Below are 24,284 nucleotides of genomic sequence, written 5' to 3' on the forward strand. Positions count from 1 at the left end.
ATCATCTGTTCTACACTGTGAATAATTTTCAATTGCCAAAATGTCATAGCAAATGTGGAGAAGGAAAAGTTTATAAAACAGCAGAAGCACAGGAATACAGAAGAAATGAGAGTCTGGTTTATATTTGTTATGTACATATGAAAGTAGGAGAAAATGTTAAATACCTATTTTCTCCATTAGATCTTTTTCTCAGATGTGCTTTTGGGGTTTTTTGCACAGGGGTACTGTTGATCGTATATTTTCTTGAAATGTAAAATAAGCACTTCTTGAACCTCACGGTTAGAATTGCATCTGAGGCGTTCCTGTGTTTATCCAAGTTTTTGTTTTCAGGCTTTCTGATGTCACCAGAATCAAATAATGGGAGTCATGTGCTGGAGCTCAGTTCATTGTGGTTTTACTTTGATGAATTTTCAATGTGGGCAAATTCAGCTGCTGACTGGCTGCAAAAGGAAAGTCCTTCCTGAGAGCAGTAGGTTTAACTGCTCACTTTAGAGGCTCACTTTGCAATGTACAAGCTGAACAAATTGAACTGCTGTTCACCTCTTGCGTTATGCACACTGATAAAAATCTTCACAGGGTCATAGAGGAAAACAATGATTTTGCCTTCTCTGTCAAAGCAGATGTTCCACTGAACTCCTACTTGGAAGCAGAGGGGAGCTCAGGGGTCCACAGTAAAAAAAAAGCATTAGGTTAAAATCAGATTCAAGTTCCAGGCAGTCTGAGATTCTCATAAACAACTGACCTTGGAGAGTAATGAAATTTAAGAAGATAATTAATTGGCAATATCTTTTTGATACCACTGAAATGTGCATTCACTACCAAGATACATTTCTTCTATTCAAACAGGCAAACTTTAGAAACACTACTTCATTTTATGGTGGTGCCACAAACTCTGTTCCAGAGATGCCTGAAGTAAATTAGGGGTTTGTAGGACCTGTGCCTTCCCTGAGCAAGCATGAAAATACCTCTTTGTATATAGTGTGCTTTTAATATGGATTAATACTGCACCTACAATACAGCAGGGTTGTTTATGGCAATAACCTCACAACCAGAGACCTTTTGACTGTATCAGCATAGGAAAACTCCCTTGTAACGTTCCTTTTACCTAAGACTTGTGTCATACTCTGAAGTGAAGTGTCATCACAATTTAAAATTGCTCTACTTGTGTGTCTTTAGATATAAAATTTTACACTGTTATCAACTGAATGAACAACTCTCTGAATTATAAATGCAAGAATTAGTGTATTTCAAATGTATATAAATGAAGAGTTTTCTTTCACTGGTAAGCCCTTCCTTGGCCCCAACCCTGTAAACACTTACATATGTATCTGTCTTATTGTGCAGTCCCATAAACTTCTATGGATCTCTGAGTTACAAAGGCTCACTCTGTCCAAAATTACTGACCTGATTACAGTCGTAATGAACAGATGATGGGGGGAGCTGCACAGGTCAGGTTTGATGAAAAACTGTAAGAGCCAACAAGAGTGTTTTCTTGTAATAAAAGCTCTAACACACTATTATGCATACTATCATGGCAGTATAGTTAAGAGGGGTAAATATGCAACATTGTGCTGTGTCATATTGCAAGAATGTACAAAATGCTGGATGGGGCTGGATGTTTTTTATGGCATGGTCAGTGAATATATCCTCCCTTTAAAATGTTAATTTTTTTGCTATATTTCAGTTATATTTTAATATCCTTATATCTAGCATGAAATACTTCTTCTTATTAAGTAATTTCTTCTGATTATTTGGCTAAGTTGCAACAGAGTAATGACTTTATATATTGCTGTTTAATTTAATACTGGTATCAGCCTTTGTTTGGAAGAATGGAATGTAAGAGAAGTGTAAAACAAAAATTTGGCTGATTTTGCTACAGTTTTTTCCTACCCATACCTTTGTCTTAACTGGAATTCCTTGTTGAGAAGAATAAAAAAAATCTATAAAGCTTAAGTCTTTCCTTCTTTGGCCTTTTATTCTTGGAATGACAGTTGTAGCACAACTGGGTAGAAGCAGGAAGACATTCTGAGTCCACAGTGTTTTTACCAAGCAGTTTCTTTCCTCAGATAGTCTCAAATTTTAGAAATTCTTGCATCAAGTATTGTAAGTGTGATTTTTTTTCTCACCTTTTTTCCATGAGGATTATTTAGAATGACTATGTTCAGATAATGTTCTGTCTCCGGTCTTCAGTATTTTTCCAAAGTATATTTTTCCCCTGAATTACCTTTAGAAATGAAATTCCATGTGGATTATTCGGTTCCATCAGATTAAATGCTCCATCCTCAATATAAACTTCACTGGGGAAAAATAAATTTAGGGGATATATAGTGAAATACAATATTTCTTAACCAAACAGGAGGTATTTTTTCTCTCAAATTGCAAAAATGTCTGTGGTATGGTTAGTGCAAGATGTTATGGATACTAAAAATGGTGCTAAATCTTTCTGAATGGGTTCAGAAAACAATTAAACACATCCATAGAAGTAAAATCTGTTTGGAAACCAAACAAAAGGACAGCATTTCTAACTTGGGGAACCAGTCAGCTGCACATGGCTGAAATCAGATGGAATGTTCTGGAAAAACAGCATTTTAAGTTTGCGTGTTCCTTTAATGCTCTAGCCCACCTGCCCTTGGGCACTGGCTTTGGACCAGGTCAGGCTGGATGTGAGCTCCAAGGAAGTTACAGCAAGTCATCTTGATTTCTTCAATGTTTAGAAATGTGGCCTTAAAGACTAAGCCAGGATCGGGTCTTAGGATATGAGTAGTCTCCTGTATTCTTTAACAGCCAGACCAAAGCATACATGGAATCATTTAGATTGGAAAAACCCTCCAAGATCACCAAGTCCAACTGTCCAACACTAAAACATGTCCCCAAGTGCCACATGCTGCACTTGATCAGGTAATGTCTGGTAGCAGTTACTTTAATCATGTTTGAGTGCATTTCTAAAATATATGTAAGCTGTTATGAGGAACAGCAAAGTGTACTGCCAGGTGGAAGAAGCTCCACTGAAAAGAATAAAGGATTTGAGTTAAATCAGGATTCTAGTGGCGAAGAGCTAGTCTGTCTCTTTAAATTAGTACTCAGGGTGGGGCCATTATAATAACGTCCGAGTTGAAATTCAGGTTTTCATGAAAATTGATCTCATATATTTTACAGATCAATAGTAAACAAGGAATTAAAATTAAAAAAAATAAAAAAGGAAGTTAAATAACATTGGATCTCTTATCAAAAAAATGATGGATTGTATTAAAGTGTAGAAAAAAGCTGAAGAGACATGTAAGTCAGATCAGAAGGCTCTAAGTGGAAGTGGCTTTTGTGGCCTGAATTGCTTTATGTAAACAGCAGTCTGTCATCTGCCTCACAGAAATGCAAGAATTATAATAACTTGGCAAAATTAACAGTTTTTCCTTAAAGAAGCCTAGTTTTGATACAGCTCAGACACTCAAGACTGAAAGGATTGGGGTTTTTATCATATCCTAAGAGAATGATTGAGAACAGTTGCCCTGCTGAGAGTTAAAGTTTCATCAAGGCTTGTTCAAAGCAGTAAATTTTCTTGAACTGATTTTCACTGCATCAGATTTCCATGATTTTGAACCAAGGCTGAGAACTGTTTTATTGGAATGTGTAAGAGGGAAAGTTGTTAAATTATTCTACCTTCACTCTTGCAACTGCAGGTTCCTGAGGGATTGGGTGGAATACACGGAGAGAAGAATGCAGGAAACTCTTAACAGCCTTGGTTGATTGGGTTAAAACCTTCTGGAATAATGTAAAATGAATCTCAAGTCAATAAAATGCTGATGGGAAAGATGATTAATTTGAAGTACAATAAGTAGACTCCTTGACATGTAGTTGGCTTTGTAGCAAATACATATTTTTCTCAGTGGAATTGTATCAACATTCATTTTTCTTTGATTTCTGGATATTGTTTTCAGTTTTCTTTTGAGGAATGGCTTCACATTTTTTTAAGAAACCCCTGACTTGTTCCTCTTGGAATTTGCGTATTCAGAAATTGGCCTTGTGTCAGCACATCACCTGTTAGTTGTTAAGAGTTTAATTTTCAAAGATATGATTTCATCTCCCTGAAGACAAGGTGGATGAAGAGATTCGATGCAACAGCAATGATTTAGCTTGAGATGTGAATAAAAAAAAAAAAGAGAAAACATTTTGGGGATGAAGTCAGAGCAATTGAATTGACTATTTACATTGAGAGGGTATTACAGCCTGGATTGCATGATGAGCTAAAGGCTTTGTCATTTAGGCTTGAGAGGAGTTTTAGTCAGTAATGACCAGTAATATTTTGTTTGAAAATTAGCGATAAATGAACTAGAGCAATCTCCAGGAGTGGGAGGAAAATGCATTTGCTTTTGTAGCATCCAGGTCTGCAGTTTCTACTGTGCCTGTTTTGTTCTGGCCTAATAGTAATTAGTTTCATTTTAACCATGTGTTGTGTTCTGTTCCAGAATTTCAAGTGTTGTGAAATATCAATGTAACAATACTCAGGGCAGAGAGCAGCCCCCTGTGAAACAGGGAAATGCAAGAAGTGAAATTGGAAACTTAGTAGGATGTCTAAGAGGTGACCAAAATCTCTGAAAGTAAAGGATGAGGAAAACTGAAATCTGAATCCTGAAAACTTCATTCAGGATGAGGTTTCTGTGGAGACTTCTGACACGTTTTGATTGTGTTTGAGTAGGAAGTGTCTTGAGAACAGCTTTTCCTGTGGTCTTATCTCAAGCTTAAATATGAAGATACACAACTGTTTTCTCCTTTAAAAATATGTAACCTTTCTCCTTTTCTCCTTTAAAAATATTTAACTGAACTTCTAAAAACCTCAGCTGGAGAAAAACAGTTTTGGTCCAAATGCTGAGAACAGGCTTAGACCAGTTTTCACTACCCATATCCCAGTTCTAACTATTACAAAGAAGTTTTTCAAGTGATCTAAATAAAAACTGCTTTGGAGATAAAATTTAAGGAAAATTTCTAATTTTAGGGGTTCCCACTCAATGCTTCTACTTTAATAATGACTGAAAAAAAGAAAAATATCAATCATAACTATGTCTTCTAAATCAAATTTGTATGCTTATGGTATAGTCAGATTTCTGAGGCATCCATGGCTTTTTTGCTATTAAATAGCTGTCCATACATGAATGTATCACACACTGACATTGCAGTCCTAATTAATTTGATTTTCCTAATTAAAGAGCTCTCACGCCTTTCTCTGGTTTGTTTTATCTCTGTACTTAAAGCAATATGTGTTGGTTTGCATTTTTGTTTGGAATTATTCAAAAGCACAGAAAAAGTCATTTGTGCAGATGGAGTTTATCTTCATATTAAGCTGATTTCAGCATGTAGTAGTTGAAGGATACCTTCCAAACCATATAATACTGAAAAACTTGGGATTTTTCTTCATTTTATAAAAAAGAGAGCTCTTCATGTTCTGTATTTCTGTAAAGTGAGTCTTGTAGTTGCCTGCTGCCTGAGTGGTGGTGATGTAATTATTCTCTAGGGGGGAAATGCCTTGAGTAAATATATTAAATGAGTGGAATAGACATTATGCAACTTCCATCCTTTTTGTGAGGCCTCGTTTTTGTAAAACATTTTTGTATTGGTCTTCTGGCTGGATGAATACAAGCTCAGTGAAACCTGATGTCATGGAAGCTCTTTCTTTTGCCTTAATAGTTCTAAACAAAGCTTTCTCTCTTGACCCTGCTCATTTGCTGGAGTTGATTTTTAAATGTCTGGGTTTTTTTCTACTGTGGGAATATTACTTTTAATGAAACAGAACTCGTCAATGACTCCAACCTTTGAACTTGGTAGCATGACACTTCCAAAGACAGACTGACCTAAGAGTTCAAGCCTAGTCTGAATTTTAAATACTTTTTCCCACCTACTCCTTTTTCCAGGTAAATCCACAGTTACTCTTCTGAAAATTGAATCATCTCCCTCACAGAGAGATCTAGATCTTCCTCCAATTTAATTTTTTTTTAAATGGGCAAAACACCATTTAAATCTTCAGAAATAAAGCAGCATAAAACAGATGTGAAAGTAGTGCTGTCTGCAAGAAAAATGCAGGCAAGTAGTCTGAATCTTGTCTGCATCCAGAAAGTCCTCATTTCCAGCATTTCTAAGTGCTCTGATCTGTTGGATTTGGATTAGGTTTGTCTCTTGTCAGTTCTAAATCAAAAAACTGTTGCCTATGTTGGCTTCAGCTTGAATACCTCCTAATCCTCTGCTTTTAAATAGGAGAGTCCCCCTCTGACCAGACTTGTGTACATAGCTGAGTTTGGCAGTTCTCAGTGCTGTGGGTCTCTGCATGTACAAGCACTACTTGATTATTGTTGGAACACTGAGGAGAAGTCCAGAAGAGAAATTCCACCCTCCATGGCCTCCTCCTCTCTCCCTCTCCCCAAGCTCCTCTTTTGTGGTTCTCAACACCAGTGCAAAGCGTCTCTTCCTGAAGAGGAAGTGGGGTACCTCAACTTCCCTAAAGGACCATTAGAAAACTGTAATTTCAAAATGAGTTTCCTGTCCAAGGAAGAGGGCTTAGCACTTACAAGAACAGTTCTCCACTGTACGAGGCAGACATTTTAGTTTTATGAGGAACAAATAAAACATTCCTCTGTGCTTTACAGGCATAACACTTTCTTAGAGTCTTTAGTTCCAGAATGACCTGTCAGCGTAGCTGTGCTGATCAGCCACAGAGAGTAACACGGCCTGACTGTTCAGCAGGGCCTGGTGTCAGAAAGCAGCGGAGGTGGGGGAGCAGAGGCAAACCAAAAAGCAGCTGGGATTAAGTCTGAGCTACAAACAGTTACATTCCTGGTGTGAAGAGGTGGAGGTGGTGGCGTTACTCAGTGGCAGAGCCTGGCTGAGGTCGGTGGGGATGGCCAGGGTGTACCCAGGATCTCACCATGTTGGCTGGGGAGGTGATGCAGTGCTTTACCACCACAGCCTGCAGGCAGCTACAGCTCACGTGTCTGAGCTGGGTCTTGCAAGAAGTACGTGAGATGGATTATTGCTAACTTGATTCTGTTCCTTGGAGGTGTGGAAAGGGCAGGTTAAAAATAAATTAAAGCAATTGTTACCGGAATATGTTAATATTCTGCCTCATGCTAAAATAAAGTTAATTGTGTGCTTTGAAGAACACTAAAATGGTGAAAACACACCAAAATCCTTAATTAAGTTTAACTGTAGAATATCCAGAAGCAGCTGAAAGTTTTCCAGTAAGCATCATAGCTTACTTGTTGTGGGACTTAGGACAAAAAATCATTGGTGAATCATGTTAAATTCAGTCTAATGAGAAGCCGTAGTCCGTGCTGTATAATATTACTGAAGATTCACTGTGTCCTATGGTAAAGGCATGTGGTCACATAAACTTCAACTTTAGTCTTTTTTGTTTCCAAGTTAATGCCTTAATTCAGTTCTCTTTGCCTCTAAAGCAAGTTTATGGGAGAGATTTCATGGTGTAGTCCTTAAATGTGAAATCAAGCTCATATATTATTGCAATGTTACATTTTAGTATTAGTGTGTAATAGATGTAAAAAAAAGACAGTTCCTTTTTTTTTTTCCTCTTTTTCTCCAAACGTTACCAGATATGCAGAAGGAAATCTACCAAATGCAGTAGTGAAACACAGATTGTAGAGAGGGAGATGAAAGGTTAGATATAATGGAGACAGCAGTAGCACATAATTGCAAAGTCTGATAAACATGTTATGTCATTCTTTTCTAATCGTTCCCTAGACTTTCTTGTAATTAATTGCATCCTTGCCCAAGGCTTGTTGAACTGCAGATAGATCAGTTAGCAGGTAATGCTCTAGACTTTCTCTTCAAGGATCTCTGCAAAAGAAGCAAATTCATCTTTCCTAATTCAGTAAAAGTCATTATGTGCGTAGCTGTTAACCATTATTTTGTCAGCACTGGAAATATCTTCTAGGGAAATAATTTATGAGGAGCAAACAAACATGATTTATCGATTACTTTTTCTGTTTAAAAACTTCTTCTCAGATAGAAAAAAAAGAATTTTAAATTAGTGTAGCAGCAGAATTTGTATTTTTAGTGTCCTAACTTGGATGTGTGCTTACATGGTTCCCTAATGCTAAAAATGAGTAATTGAGAATAATGTCTTTTCCAAGAATAAAAAAGTAGAAGTGATGCAAGCCAGAAAGGTCTGAGAAAGAGACTATAGAATTTGTACTATCTACTGTACTCTCTCATCTGATAGGAGAGGGATCCTAAGAAATGAGCACACAGTAGTTTTGAGAAGAATACTGAAAAGTGAGGAATCTAGGAAAACTGCTTCAAAAAGAATAAAAAAAATTTCTAGTTTAAAGCACAGGACTTAAGTGTGCATTTGTTCTTCTGTGATTAGACATACAAAAACAAATTTATTATTTTAGAGTTAGATGTCTGTTGAGCATATCTACTGCAGTAAGGATTAACATGCTGTAATTCCCATACTTTTTGCATGGACGCTAAATGACACATTGACTTTTCTTAATGATCACATTGTAATTAAAAGGAGCTTACTTTTCTCCAGCGGAAATTCTGGAATTGGCTGGAAATGCAGCAAGGGACAACAAGAAGGGTCGAGTCACTCCTAGACACATCCTGTTGGCTGTAGCAAACGATGAAGAATTAAATCAGGTAAGAAAAACCTCTGCCGTGTGAAGACCAGGATTTCCTCTAGGGCTTCTTAAATTGTCTTTCCGTATAGCTGACTTGTAACTCGAGACCTCTGCTTATTGAGTAGCACACCAGGAAGCACTCACTAGCATGCTGGCCTTGTAACTAACTACAGCACTCAGCTTAATTAGGTATTTCAGCACTCCTAAAATGTGTAAAAATGCAATGGAGACATAAAATGATCCTTGCTAACACTAATACAACCACTTCTGTTTTACTGGGGTATTGTCATAAATTCTTCAAGGACACAGAGAAAATCCTGCAGATGCTGGGTTTTTTTGTTTGTTTTCAGTTACCCTCTTAGACAGCTGAGGATTCAGTGGGACTTACCCTGTTCTCACTGAAGTCTGTTATTGTGACCACAGAAGAGCTCTGAATTCTTTCAAGTCTGTGTCATTTGCAGACGTAAAGATGCCTTTAACCTTGCCACAAAAAAATGGCGTTATTATTACAGTGATGTGGTGTCAGCCAGAGACAGTGGCTGGGATTAATGTATCTTTGTGTGAGGTGCTGTAAAAACCTGTCTGAAAAGATGCTCTTTCCAAATCTGTGTATCATGATGGAGGAGGAAAAAAAATAATATTCCCCCAACCATCCTTCTTCTTTGGCTTTGGCTGAAATTTGGTAATACTTTCCATTCATTTTCTCTTTGTAAGCTTGAAGCCTCACTGAGTTGAGACTGGGGAGCAGTAAACACAAATCAGAAGGTGGGAGTACCTGGGAGACTTTGATGTTACTGTCTGTATCTTCCTGAATAGTGAAGTAGTCCCAGTTATAAAAATGAGTTAATGTGGTTTTAAAAACAGAACATTATATATTTCACCTCTGCTTTTAAAGGCTTGAATGAACTGCACACTTCTGAATATTGATCTTCAACTGCATATTTTTTTGAAGACAGACTTATAGGTATAGAGATTTGTATAAATGTTGCCCTCTATTTTGAAGTTTATTTTTCTAAGAAAAAATAAATCATTTTATTAACACGATTTCAGGAAAATTCAGCACTTGGGTTCTTCACAGTGTGACACCTGTTGTAGTCTCAGATGGCTGCCCATCTGGGCCCTCAGATGTGTGCCTGGGGCTGTCTTGTTTTTCCTCATTGGGTAACAGCCTTCGTGGCATGGATTCAGAGAAACAGTTCTCAGGTGAACCCTAGAGATGCTGACAGTGACAAGCATGTGTGCAAGAAGGGCACATGCTCCCTTGATAGGTAAAATCTAGTATGTGGTCAGCTCCATTTCATGCATTTCTCATCTCTTCTTCAAGGATAATGGTGGAGAAACTCAAGGCAGTATACAAATTTTGCAGTAAATCCTATTTTCCATTTATTGGTGAGTAAATACTGGAATTTGTCATGTACAACTTTTTATTTTATTTTTGATTAGCTATTGAAAGGGGTCACCATAGCCAGTGGTGGAGTGTTACCCAATATTCACCCTGAGCTGTTGGCAAAGAAGCGGGGATCAAAAGGAAAACTGGAAGCCATTATCACTCCACCCCCAGCAAAGAAGGCAAAGTCTCCATCACAGAAAAAAACTGTATCAAAGAAAACAGGCGGCAAGAAAGGAGCAAGGAAATCCAAGGTAGAGTAATGTGGTTATTTTAAACCCAAACAAGCATGCCAGCAGTAGCAGCAGGGAGCTTCACACTGGGTCAGCTCTCTATTGCGTATGTTGCTACCAATAGTGATTTCAGTCACAGTGTGAGCAGGAGAGGAGGAGCTCTGTCCTCTCCCTGGTGCAGCTGGAGCCTGGACTCACTCCTGAGCCTCCCTCAGGAGTGGCCCAGGTCTGCCACACAGGCAGATGGGCCATAAATACTCTGTTCTTTGTAAGAAACATTCTGAGGTGGGCGGAGGGTGTACCAGGAGACAAAAGAGGAAAGCCTCTGTCATATCATGCCTTACAGGTTTCAGTTTGTAGGAGTAGGGAATCTTTCTAATGTGTACATGGCTGTAATGTGCCAAGGATGTTTTTTCTTTTTGCAAAACAACCACAGTTAAGCAATAAGTTAGGCAAATAGGAAGAAAAGTACAGGAATTCCACATGAAATGGACAACGAATGTGAAAGTTGCCTCTGGGTCAAGCAAAGCTTCTTTATTTATCCTGTTACTGTTTACTTAGTCACTCTTCTGATTGTTTCACTCTTTTGGTTTTTTGAGCTGTTGAATTTATTTTTCTCCTTCAGAGCACCTATTAGTTGACATTTCAAATGCAGTGCTTCCAATAACCATGACTAATAATTCCCCTAAATCTGGAATTTTTTTACCCTGCTTGATTACAAAAGCAGGAAGTCTGTTGTGGGGTTCTGTTTTTCTTCTACACAATAAACTGTACTGTGTGCTTACTATATTGCTATTTGGCTAACAGTAAACTCCAGGGGAATTCAAATAAGACCCATGAAAATCTGATTTTCAAAACACTTGTGTAAAGTAAAGCATGGTTACAGCTTCTAAGAGCACAATGTACCCTTGCATCAAAGTCATTTTAGTTGTTCAGCCTCAGACTTAGTTTATATACTTTGGAAGGGGACAATAGGGAAACAGTGGCTTGCTCAGTATTCCAGGCGTCCTTTTTTTGCTTCAACACAGACATTGCTGAGGCACCAAATATTTATTTGAAATTGTAAGTAATAATTTTATTGAAGATGTTAAATTATTCTTGGCACCAATTGATTTTATGGGCACAGCCTTCGTGAATTGACTTCCTTTTCAAAATGTTCCTAATTCTTCTTTTTGTAAATCATTTAATTCCTGACACCTTTTATTTCATTGCAGTAAGAAAGTTGAAAAAAGAAATGGTGGTTGAGGGGAGCTCCTTATCTCTCTTCCAGCAGTTTCACTGGAGGTGAAAGAAGTTGATGTTAAATAAGACAGAAAATTGTTCAGCCCATTTCCTGCAAGCAGGCAGATAGAAAGTAGATGTATTCTTTTCACACTGTTTCTAAGGACAGCCATATTACAAAGGAAAATTTCTAGAAATAAGTCCCTGAAATCTGGGAGCACCTCCCTTCACAAATAAAATTTATTCTCTGACAAGTCAGTTTCTAGCTTAGAATTAATGTCTGCCCACACACAGAGATCTGTAATCTTTGTCCACACAAGCCGTTAGAAAGCTGCTAAAAGCTTGGGGCTGTTTATATGTTTTCCTGTAACATTTAAGACAGCTGCCATCTCAACTGTGCACTGTTGTGGGCAAGAGGAGGCGCCTGTAGATCTGCAGACGTTGAGGTCATTTTTCCTATTGATCCCTTCAGCTGTTATCAGGCACTTTACTTGGACTACAGGATAAAATCCAACACCACTGTTTGTACAGGCATTTTACTGCCTGCTAAGCATTTAGTGCATGTCATATATCTTAGTGTCATTAAACTGTTTTTCTCATAGCCTTGAGTTAACTAATTAACTATATTTCTGGAAGAAGAAGCAGGGAGAAGTGAGCAAATCAGCCAGTGCTGACAGTACAACAGAGGGAACTCCTGCAGATGGTTTCACAGTCCTGTCCACCAAAAGCCTGTTTCTTGGCCAGAAGGTAAGATCTTGCGTTTTTATAAATTAATACTTTTCTGTGCTGTTTGGGGAATAGCCCCCTCCTACTGCCCCCTTTTCCACAAAACATCTAGGTACAATGCATATTTCCCCACTGAGCAATCAAGGAGATGTATAATACCAGTTTTTTTAATTTCAAAGAAATTCTCTGAAACAACTTTTAGAGCATTTTAAAAAGTACATAAATAAGTCTTCATGTGACTACATAATTAAATACTTAATTAGAAGGAAAGCCTGCGTGCTTGTAATCTCTCATTCATAAACAACATAATTGTTACAGATAAGCATCTGCCAAAGAGATTATTCTAAGCATAAAATGTATTTTTTCCAACAGTCAGCCCACTTCATTGCTGATGTAAATGATTTACAGGTTTTTATCAAAACCTATTTTAGACATTTGTTCATAATAATGGTTTTATGCTGTGTTTTGCTTTGTGATTTACAGAAGTTAATGCTGTGTAATAATGAATTATGATTTTATGAAAAGCTAGAGATCAACAATTCTTTTTTTCCTGTTAATGTGATTTGGGATATAGGTTGGTTTAATATAAATACATATCTGCTTAAAGAGGATCCATTTAAAGAGACAAGTCATTAAATTAATTTGGTCTTTTACCCTGAAACCTGCCTTTAATTTGTGATGCAAAATTTTCTTAAGTAAAACTGCATCTTTCTGCTGTCATTCAATAATCAGATCATTGTGTTGTAAGCCATAAAAGACGAGCCATTGTCCATTGTGGAATGTAACTCTTCTGACTCATTTTTATTTCATACTGAGGTTGTTCTCCATTTATCCTCCAGTTTGTTTGCCAAGTTTAACTTGCATGAGAGTAACATTTTTTTTCAAGACTTCTGATTTTCCACATTTAATTTTACAGCTACAGCTAGATGGTTGGCTTGGTATGGTAGCGGTTTGTTTTTCTTTTAATTTTACTCCTTTAGAGGAGGTGATTTTTGAAAAACATTTTGATAACTAAATTAGAACCTAAAATTTATAGTCTGCATTACTGTTTCAAGAAAGCAAGTAACATCAGACTTCTGGAGCTGATTTTGAGCTTATTTTAGTTACCATAGGAAACCAGTAATAAGACCTAATGTTGTGTTCCAGCAAGACTGACCCAGCAAATCAGTGGGGCTTTGCTGTTGGGCTCACTGGAAGAAAATAATGAACTCCAGGACTGCTTTAAGCTTTGGTGGGCAAAGCCAGTGTCTGTTGTAGAGCTTCCCAGTGAGTCCTAGTACTGGGGAATGGATTTTCTGGCTTTCTCATTCATTTGGAGTCCAGCCCCCTGAGAAAATTACTGCTGTGACACATCCATCCCTGCACTGGGTCCTTGTCAGTTAGCCCTGCACATGGGAGGGACCAGGTGTTAGCCTTTTGGTGTAACACATAATGAAAAGAGAAAAGAAATATGAAAACCTGTTTGTCTCCTATGAGGGAACACTCCAAATCAAACAGGTCATGTTCTGAGGGTTAGAGAAGGCATTTGAAGAATTGCTCTTGAGATCAATCAATCACGATCTTTCAAACCTCCTGTGACATTCTGGAGCACCTTTCCAGCATGTCTGTTTGGTTTGCAAAACCATTATCTTCCAGATCAGAAAATCCTTTGCTAAATGCAGAGAAGGAAGCTTCATTTTGGTATCACATCATTCATAAGTGTTTAATGGGAAAAATCTTTTTCTTGGCTCCCTGTTTACAGAAGGGAGGGGAAGAAACTTATTTGCAAGAGCAGCTCTTCATCCTTCTAATAACCCCAGATTTAATTTGATGCAAAAAACACAAATGAGAATGTTGCAAACCTGGATATTGTTTGGTTTTTAAAATTACAGATATTTCATTAAATCTATAGGTAACGGCTGACATTCAGCTGGAACTTCTTAGAGGTGATGAAATGGCAAAGAACCCTTCAGTCATACCTGTAGAAGTTATTAGTGCCACATTAATTACTAAAATCTAGTTTAATATGTAAATGATTGCACATCCACAAGTGGCATCCCAGTGGAAATGTGGCATTGTGCGCATTAACTAGTTTGTTTTTCCTGTGAGGATTACAAAGTAGAGGCAGAATTGCAGGATCTCAAACCTAAGCTTTAAGGTTTGGACTTTCCAAGAGACCTCAACTTGTGGTCAGCTATAGGCATCTTCAGTTTTCAATATGAAACTCATACCAGAAAAAGCTTCAAGGCTTTTAAGATAATTTTGTCTGAAATTAGAAATGCCAGGCTTGGCTTAGAAAATACTCATGGATGTGCTAAGTGCCATCTGCATTTTATCTAACTAACGCTTAATTGAAATGTTACCTCAAGTTATGTCCATTCTTTGTTGCAGATGTATGTGCAATTTGTCTCTATTTATTTTTTTTAAAGTGGCCCTTTAGAAGATCACTTCTGCCTAATACATGCTTCATACTATTGGGTAGTAAAATTGAGCAATTACACATTGGAGGATTTAATTCTACAGGAAAAATTCTGATTAATTTTTTATTTGTTTTTGGCAATTGGATAGCTAACAGTGCATTGAGCAGTAAATGCAGAATTTAGTAAAATAATACTTAGCTGCCAACACATGCTATCAGTCATGGGCAGCTTTTGAAGCATTTTTTGTTGTTATTAAATTGAAACTTTAATTACCAGCTGGCTGTTATATAAATTCCATATATGAGTAGGTTCAGGGATAGATTTAAGGTTCAAAACAAAACCAGTCTGCAGCTGATAGATCTGGGGCAAAAACTTGTAGTGCCTAGAATTAGGAATCAAAAAGATCACTTACAGAATGAGCAAAATATTTTTATGAACATTCTATAATCTCCACAAAACAGTCTTGGTGTGTGCATGTGTTTTGCTGTTTTGGTTTTTTTTAATTTTAAAATTCACGAAGTTTTTTTAACATTTTGATTTGATTTGACTTTTTTTTAAACAGCAGTTACTTGTAGTCAAACTCAAGACTCAAACTTCAGTATGAATAACTCACCACGTGTGAAGTATTAAAGGATTCCAAGCTATTTAGAAAGGAAGCTTTCTTAGATTTTATTACAAATTCCCAAACAGACACGTACTTAAAACAGGGCTGAATTGTACTCATTTTTTGTCAAAATCACCCTAGTTTGAGGTAACATAGTTTACTCAAGCAACATATGCAAATTATATGAAATTGCAGGCTTTTAAAAAGAGAAAGAAGGCCAATTCATAGAATCGAATGAAATGGAAATATTTTTTTCATAAAATTTAAATATAGGGATATTGGCCTCCTTAAATGTCCCATTCACTTGTATCGGTTTCATGGATTGGTTTATATTCTCTGTTAATAAATTAACATACATAAAGAAGTTATTTGAAGAGTTAAGTTTAAGTACATGGGCTACAACAAACAAGAGATAAAATTCTAATATTGATGGTATAAAGTGCCACACCTGAAGATTTATGTTACGCTTTGTAGGCTGAGGGCTTTGGATTAAAAGCAAAGCCTGGCTTAACTGCAGCTGGTTGCAGGAATTGCATAAATGAATGAGAGCTTTCTCCTTCATGGCTGCTTTCTGTATCACCCAAACAGCTATTGAAAAAATAATTTAAAATACATATTGTAAAGACAGGTGAAGGTCATGCTGTAGCTAATGTATTTCCCCAAATGAAAAAGTCTGGAAAATCTTTTGCACTCGTAAAGTATTTAAAGTTTTGTCAGTAGTAAACTTGGTGCCTGTGAAATCAGACTTCCAACAGAAGCTACAAAGCAGTGTCACAGTGCTCAAACCCTGGTTAGAAACGTCCCATACCTGCAGTTTTGACCTTTGCCAAGTTTAACATTCCCATTAGGTTGCCTCAAATTGTAGAGTTGATTCTGTGGTGTGGGTCACATCCTTGTCAGGAGACACCCAAACTATCTTTTAAGAACACATAGTGCAGATGTAAGGTCGATCTCTAGACCTCTGTGCTGCTTTCTGCAGTTTCCCGTGTGCCTAGGAGAAATCATCCTGATTTATAACAAGAAAGAAATTGAAAGACATGCTTGAATATGGGGGTACATAGAGGAGTAAATGGGGATTAATGGATGGGGTTAAAAATCTCTGCTTTCATAGGGGACAAAAAGAAGTAAAGCAAACAAAATAAAAACTAGGAGCAATAAGCAATAATATCATGTGCCTGCTTACGATATCTCACCAGACATTCCCAAAGGCTGCAGAACTGTAATGCGAACTGAAGTGCTGTAATACAGAATATGGTGACCACTGATAAGGAAAGAAAAGAAAACACATCCACTTGTTGAGATGGAGGAATTGCTGGAGACAAGTGTCTGCTTTCTTAGAGATAGGCTCATGTTTCCTGGCTTAAAGAAGGAGGAGTAGCAGCTTTGATCCAGTTTCAGTGCAGAATGGCCCCACCTCATCACTGTAATTGATGCTTAAGGGATGCTTAGGGTGTCCTTCATGAATACTTGGGAAAGAAACAAATACCCTCCTTTAATGGCAAAATTAGAATCACCAAATAGTTTGCATGGGACCTTAAAGCTCTTCTCAATCCACTGCTATGGGCAGGGACACCTTCCACTATCCCAGGTTGTTCCAAGCCCCATCCAACCTGGCCTTGAACACTTCTAGGGATGGGGCAGCTGCAGCTTCTCTGGGCAGCCTGTGCCAGGGCCTCACCATTCTCACAGGGAAGAATTTCTTCCTAATATCTAATCTTAACCTCCCCTCCTTCAGTTTAAGACCATTTCCCCATGTCCTGTGACTCCATGCCCTCATGAAAAGTCCCTATCCAGACTTCTTGTAAGCCCCTTTTAGATACTGGATAATAATAAGAGTCCCAAATAGCGATCAGCATAAAACCAATGTTTGAGTCTTGTGTTTGAAATTTTTTGGGCTAATAACCCTTTATGACCTGCCTTTTATTTTGCGTATTTGTTTGCAGTGATGCTATCTCCATCTGTGTTGCAAAGCTCACTTTTCTGCAGCTTCTCTGTGATTTCCCAGCTGTCCTGTTATTTCCCACCTCATGCTTTTCTTTTCAGCTGAACCTTATTCACAGTGAAATCAGTAATTTAGCCGGCTTCGAGGTGGAGGCCATTATCAATCCTACCAATGCTGACATTGACCTTAAAGATGACCTAGGTAAATGGGGCCATGGGTTGACACAACTAACAGTCACATGGAAATTATGGAACCCAGAATTTAAACTCTAGGGCTTCTTACCTTTAATCAGAGCAGAAATTCAAATCTCGCAGGTCTTGCTTTGTTGAAGAACTATATTCAAAATACTTTTTGACCAATTCTGAATACTTGCAGTTATTGCTAATCTTTAAGCTGATTTCAGTTCAAAAATTTTAAATTCTTTTCCATAATGATCATATGTGACTGTTAGCTATTTTGGGGGGTTTCTTATTTGGATACTTTGAGGACTAAAATATTTTATTGTCAGGTTTTTCTCAAAATAAGCAGTTTCTCCATTCTACCTACAATCTCAGGGGTTTTATTTCAATACTTAGAGTAGGCTTAAAAATTTTGTAAAGGGCTTATTACATAATTAGCTATCCCAAAATCTTCCATACCTTGATTTGATATTTAATTCAGTCAATAATTTGTTTCCATTCTGTTTCAATTCTTCCCTATCACTTTTACATTCAGCTGGAAACAAATACTGATATTATACCAAGAGTGAACTATCATGGGTGGAGAATCACTTTTAAAGCTTTTCTCTTGTTTCACATTGATAAGAAATTTTAAAAAATCCTTCTTTAACAGAAGTTTATTCTTCAGCAAAACAAAAATTGCCTTTCATGCAGTATGTACTGTATTCCCTTCTTATTTGAGTAGACCTGCTGCTGTCTTTTTTTGAAACTTCCTTAATGGAGTACAACCCATAATTTTAATACTGGTGCATTTCCTATGAGAATGTAGAAAAGTAACTTAACAAGAGAAAAGGTCTAAGAAGACTTAATTTTTGTTTCAACCTTTCTTAGAAATACATATATTTCTGCAAGTGTCTTAGCCATTCTAGCGCATAATTAAAAGATATGCCTTACTTTTAAACTATACAAACAATTATTTGTATTCGTTAAAGCAAATTCTGTACAACTCTGGCTGTAAATACATATTTTCCTACATGTGAAGAAAACTGGCATTTTTGGAAATAAAATGATTAATGGTTTTACATATGAAAATCAGTGCCTGCCAACTTATTAGTGCTGACAAAATGGAGAAACTAATTATTTTGTTTGGCTCGATGATCCTGAATTTCTCTTTTTTAAACAGATTCCATATTTTAATGTCATGCTCTTTGGGGAACTGGTTGTTCTAGGTTTCTGCAAAGTGAAATGGGGCATTAGCTGATTTTAAAACTTTGGAAATGATCTCATGTAATTGCTCTGACTTGTCATTTTAACATTTATTTGATCATGTCATACTCAATATTCCTCCTCCTGCTTCCTACACCCCTTTCTCTACACACACCTGCACACACAACTCAGCAAACTCCTTTGGCGCAAGGTTTGGAGGTGTAAAGGTAGGAAAATATGGACGTTGGTACATGTGTAAATGTAGAGCCTGTGCTGGGTCTCTGTCCAACGTGGTTGATATACATCTGTTTACCTGTTGTAGTTGCAAGTTGTACAGGCTGACATTGCCACGATCGACAGTGATGCTGTCGTTCACCCGACAAACTCTGACTTCTACACCGGTGGTGAAGTAGGTAATGGCAAGTTCAGTGCTGCGGAGTTCGTATGTGTGTGCATGGTCGATCAGCAGCCACCAGCTTGTTGTAGCTATGCAGATTTGCATTCATTTCTCACTTCCAGCAGTCCCGACTGATCATAACAAGAAATGAACAATTACAAACCTAGTGAGCGTTTTTTGGTTTTTATTGCTAAATCGGGCCTTTCAGAAGTAACAATGGAGTGCACCACCAAAATTGAAGTGCAGGAACAGTGCATTAAATGCAGGCATATGACCAAGGAAAATGAATTATGACATTGTTGGTTTGACATGTTAAGTGCCGGTTTGAATGTGGTTTGAGTCTTGATCTTTAGATTTCTAACCAGTTCCAGTGCACCCTCTCCATGCCAAGTTTCAGATGTTCACATCTGGATTCACGGGCTGGATCTAACCTGTCTGTATTTTCCAAACTCTTAAGATTATCCTTACAGACCGGTCACCTTCCTAGCCCTGCTCCACAGTTCTCAAGCCCACAAGCCCAGGCTAGTGCTGCACACACATCGATCACCTGATCTACACAGATGAGACAAGGCATGACAGGAAACAGGACAGACCTCTTAATTCAGCCATCTTAACTGTCCCCTGAGTAGCTCTTCTCCTAGTCCTTCTCTTACTCCTCTCACATACAGAATTTTCTAAAAGGGTAGGAGTGTTTTAATTGAACTGCCTTGGTAATTTGAGAAGGCAAAACAGAATTTGGGCCAAATGCAGAAGTTGCTGGCAATGCTTAAGAACAAGTCAGCTAATCCCAGCCTCTGTTCTACATCTCAACCTCACCATCACTGTGAGAATGGGCTCCCCCCATGCCTGAGGCCTTATTTTCAGTACTGGCTTGCAGGGACACATGTCCTGCACCACCTGCTTTTTCTGAAAGGGCTGCTTTCTGAGTAACAAGCAGAGAAATGTAGCTCTGGTCGGCCTGTTGGGGCAGAAGTACTGTGACTTTGCTGGCTAAATAATATGCAGAGTGTCATAGTAGCCTGTACCTGAAGAATATGCTTCCAAAGTCTGTCAGACCCATTTAGCCAATGTGCCTGTCTCCTACCCTGTGACAAAGAAATGTTTTGCTACCCTGCAAAGAAAATTGTCTCTTGAAGCTGGACTGCTCATTATTTAGTGTAGGTTCCTGTTGCCTCTGACTGCTGTAAGAAAGAATAGAAGTGCACGAATGCTTGGCTTCCAATGATTAACTTTTACCCATCTAAATTTTTTTTATTTTTTCGTTGTTTTTTTCCCTAACAAGTTAAATGTACTGGGGGCTTATCCTGAGAATTTTAGAGCCTAAATTTCTGCTAACACTGTTTTCAACACTGATACCAATGCCTGCTTGGAAAGCATGAGATAATGATCTTATTCTCATGGGAGTGACACATATTTATGCCTGTGAGCAAATAAACTACTAACCTTGAAGCTGTGAAGCAAGACTTCCATAAAGAAACTTGCTAGTGTAGTGGAAGATGGTTAAATACAGTCTGTCCTTTGCCAGATTAAGCTAATTTACAACATAGATGTCAAGTATGATTTTAATATAAATCCTTGCTATTAATCAGAGTAAATGAGAGAATATGGAGAATATTTCACTCATTCATACCAAATATTACTTTTTCTCTTCTTTGTACCAGGTCTGCAAGAAGAGAGCTCAGTGGAATAAACTGATGTGGTTGTTCATTGCTTTTAATTATAAATTAATTCCCAGTAGAAGGGAAAAAGCTGGTCCTTCTGGATTGAATTAAACCAAACTAGGCTAAATTCCATTAAATGTACAACAGCTTTGCAATGGCAAAGAAATGACCTACTTAATAGAACTTTGCTGTTCCTAGGTTCTGCACAAGGCTTAATTATGTTTCCCCTTGAAACAAGAGAAATTAAGGATTATGAATGTCATGGGTTTTAGGACTGATCAGAGTTCATGGACTCATGGGGAATATAACTGGCATATATATAAATATAAATAGGAATGATATGGAAATATATACAACAAGAATATAACTAGAATTTTAGAATGGAAGACTGTTTCATTCCCCCCCCATCCTTTCATAGTCAGAGTGATTTTGTAAGACCCTGGAGTCAAGACACATCTGCTGGATGGGCTCAGCAAAGGGCACATGGTGTTGTGCTTTATTCACTGCCTTTGAAGGGCAGAGTGCTTCGAAGCATCTCAGTGCTGCTCTGGATCTCCTTTCCCTTGCTGCCACAAATAAAGTCATTGCTGTCTTTTCTGAGAGATTTGTAAAGTGATGCTCCCACTCAGTTGCACTAGGATAAGGAACTTCAAGTTTCAGAAAATTCTTAGGAGTTTGGCTGAAATATTTATAGTTAAAGGTTTAAATGAGCACAAAGAGCAGATTACTCTCTGACCTACACAGTCTGACCTTGCAATCCAGTTTTTGGCAAACCCTGTTATGAACTGGGTATGAAAAAAGCCGAAGAAAAGGCATAGCTTTTGTGATTGTCCTCAGCTTTTGTACCCCAAAAGCAATATAATTCCCACTAACAAAATAGACTCAGGGTCACAGATTCAGTTTTTGAATGGAAAACAAATGCATTGTTTTTAACTTTTCTGTTTGTAAGAAATTTAGCAAAACAAAACAAAAGCAGTCTTCTTAGTTCCTAGAGCTATAATCTGATTTAGTAACTTGAATCTTGGAGTAGGGACTCTGCTTCCTGGAGCATATAGTATGTGCACTTCCATCAGAAATTGCATTTTTTTCTTTCTTTATCAGTGGAAGTAAGGGGTGTCACCAAATAAATGTCTAGATCTTTAGAGATCCTAGTTCTGAATTTTTGGAAATCAGTTTTCAAAGCAATATCTCAAATCAGAGCCTTTATGATATCACTGCTTTTTACTTATCTACCTTTATAATTAATATGCACAGTGCAAAATTACATGGGATGCCTATGTAGTTAGGAATATGCTTTCTTGGGCTGTTTTTTCTTCCATTAATATTTAAAACTAGAGCTGCAAAATAAGATCTAAACCATTTAGTGACGGACTGCCTTTGTTAACAGCATACCTTTTGGTTGCCCTGACACACTGTACAGCTCTTCTCCTCCCAGAATTACTTTGTCCAGCTCCTTAGTTGTAGTTAGAGAAGTTCATTGGAGGAATGTGTTCCTTAGAGATTCTCCTTATTTCTGAGGCTCTTCCTCTTGGTTAAAGGTGGCTCAACAAGCTGGGCAGTTACCAAGTAAAGCAGCCCGCTGCACTCACGAGACTGTTTCATTCCTGGGGCCACCTGTTGGGGTCAGGGACCAAGATCAGGTGAGTTTCAAATTCTTATTGTGGCAAATGGCTCTTTAAAACAATTTGTAAGAGAAGAGGGGAAATGAATCCTAGGGGAAGGAATTATGAACCTTCAACCACTGTTGAGCTAGCACATTCTTCTGGAACATTTTACACTAAGAGATGCTCGTGAGAAGGAAGGAGGTAGGGAAGTCATGTCAGATGTTTTTTGACAGTAAATTCAAGTCTGAGAATGTTAGCAAGGGATACCAGTGTGAGGTTTTTGGGTTGTTAGGGTTGTCTTCTTGTTCTTTCTGTTGTTGTTGTTGTTGTTTTTAATGACTAGCTAATTCTCAAGTCCCAAAAGGTTTAGATCTTACTTTGCAGTCCCCAAAAAATGTTTGGGCAGAAAACTCTAGAGTGATGTAACAAAAGTGAATGATGAGTCACATGTCTGCTGAGGTCAGAGGAGTAAACTAACAATTCTCTGTTCAGGGAGCACTTTGGAAAAGAAAGGCGGCAAGGAGTTTGTGGAAGCCGTCATTGAGCTCCGCAAAAAGAACGGGCCGTTGGACATAGCCGGAGGTGAGGCTGCGCTTCGGGACCCTAACCCAGAGCTCTGTGGGCCTTGGGGCTTGGCTCACACAGCCCAGCTCCTCCTGCAGCAGCACTGGGGCTCTGCTGTCTGCAGACATCTCCCAAGGGCTGTATGTTTCTATTCTCCACAGTTAAACTGCACACATTACATATTAAGTAACCTTTACCAAAGCGCCTTGGAAATGGGCAGTGCTGTAGTGTTACAGTAAAGCCAGGCTGTTCACAAGTACGTGCATGCACACTCAGTGTTGATCATTAAGGACACAGTTCAGAAAAGCAATTAATAAGGTGCTTATTTTTGAGTCCAACTCTGTTAAGCATCTGCTTTACTGAAATGCCACTGACTTCCACTGAACTTAAGCATGTGCTTAAAGTTCAGCATCCGCTTGGGTACGTAGTTTAATCAGTGCCAAAATCATCACTATAAAAGCTTACGACTTTCTGATGCCTAGTTATCAAAATTTATGTAATATCAGAGAAAAATCTACTATGTGAGTAATAAAGTTTGATAATGGCAATATATTATTTTAGACCATCTGTGAAATTGCTGATCCATGTTGTTCATATAGAAGGCTGATTCTGCCATCTGTGTTTATGCTATAAAAATAAATATAGTGTGCACAGTTTTGTAAACGAATCCTAACTACAGCCAAAGGGGAGATGTAAGAATTCAGCTCTGACAGGAAAAATTACAACTGTTTACTTCTGGAGCTTAATACTTTGGGGGTTTCTCCCTCGCTTTTTAAAAATTTTAGTAAGTTTTTCTTGTAATTTTTGCTCTGCGAAAATATGCAGAATCAATTACTCACTTCTTTCTTTTTACTAACTTCTGTACAAGATTTCTTACCAGCCCAGACCAAACTGCTCCAAGTAGGTGTCAAATTGAAAAGAAAAGTTTATTTTTCTCAGCTGTTAGTGCATCCCTCAGATCTGGGATTTGCCTGGCAGTTTTACTCTAGGGCAGCTCTGCACTGCACTGCGATAAACTGGCTGTTGGGGACTTGTTGGAGCACTCTAGAGCAGAACTAATACATCCATTTTTCAATCCTACATATACCCAGTTTTCAGATTTCTCAGTTCTCTGGGCTTCCCTTTAATCTACCCATAACCAGAATGCTTAAATGCTGAAATGTGACTAGCACAGAGTAAGTCCACAGTTGGCTTTCTCTTTCTTACTTCCCATTTCAGTGCATTTGCATTTGAAGTAAGGGACAGCTGCTCTTGGTAATGAACAGTTGTCCTCATCAGAATCCTAATGAGTTAATTAGTGACTACCCTGGAAAACACTCCCTGAGAAATATTAAAGTTGGTCATGTGTATCGACACAGTATTTTATTCTTTCAGGATGAGGATGATATCCACATTTCACATCTGACTAGAGATATGTTAACTGCTTTTAATAGATTTTTCTTGGATTTATGATGTATTCTGAAGCTGCCAATGTTTTAGTTGCACATTATGACAAATTAACATTGCCTAACACTGAGGCTATTCAACATGTTGGGACTCTGCAAACTCATAAGAACATAAA

At 37.9% G+C, this 24,284-nt stretch overlaps 1 protein-coding gene across 7 annotated transcripts in view; it reads left to right on the forward strand.

Annotated features, from left to right (window-relative positions):
• The window catches only part of MACROH2A1 (macroH2A.1 histone), a 43,026-nt gene that overhangs the window by 12,335 nt on the left and 6,407 nt on the right, over positions 1-24,284 (forward strand). For 2 of the 7 annotated variants that reach the window (XM_088173693.1, XM_014883418.2), the window contains exons 3-7: positions 8,534-8,640; positions 10,065-10,262; positions 12,099-12,209; positions 18,820-18,910; positions 22,652-22,741. In XM_088173693.1, coding sequence (XP_088029819.1) covers positions 8,534-8,640; positions 10,065-10,262; positions 12,099-12,209; positions 18,820-18,910; positions 22,652-22,741 — 597 coding nt within the window. Of the gene's footprint in view, positions 1-8,533; positions 8,641-10,064; positions 10,263-12,098; positions 12,210-17,234; positions 17,335-18,819; positions 18,911-22,651; positions 22,742-24,284 lie in introns of all 7 variants that reach the window. The other 5 variants (XM_014883415.2, XM_014883414.2, XM_088173692.1 and 2 more) reach the window with 3 other exon arrangements.

The sequence above is a fragment of the Sturnus vulgaris genome, chromosome 15, assembly GCF_052056855.1.
Source record: "Sturnus vulgaris isolate bStuVul1 chromosome 15, bStuVul1.hap1, whole genome shotgun sequence".
NCBI classification, from domain to species: Eukaryota; Metazoa; Chordata; class Aves; order Passeriformes; family Sturnidae; genus Sturnus; species Sturnus vulgaris.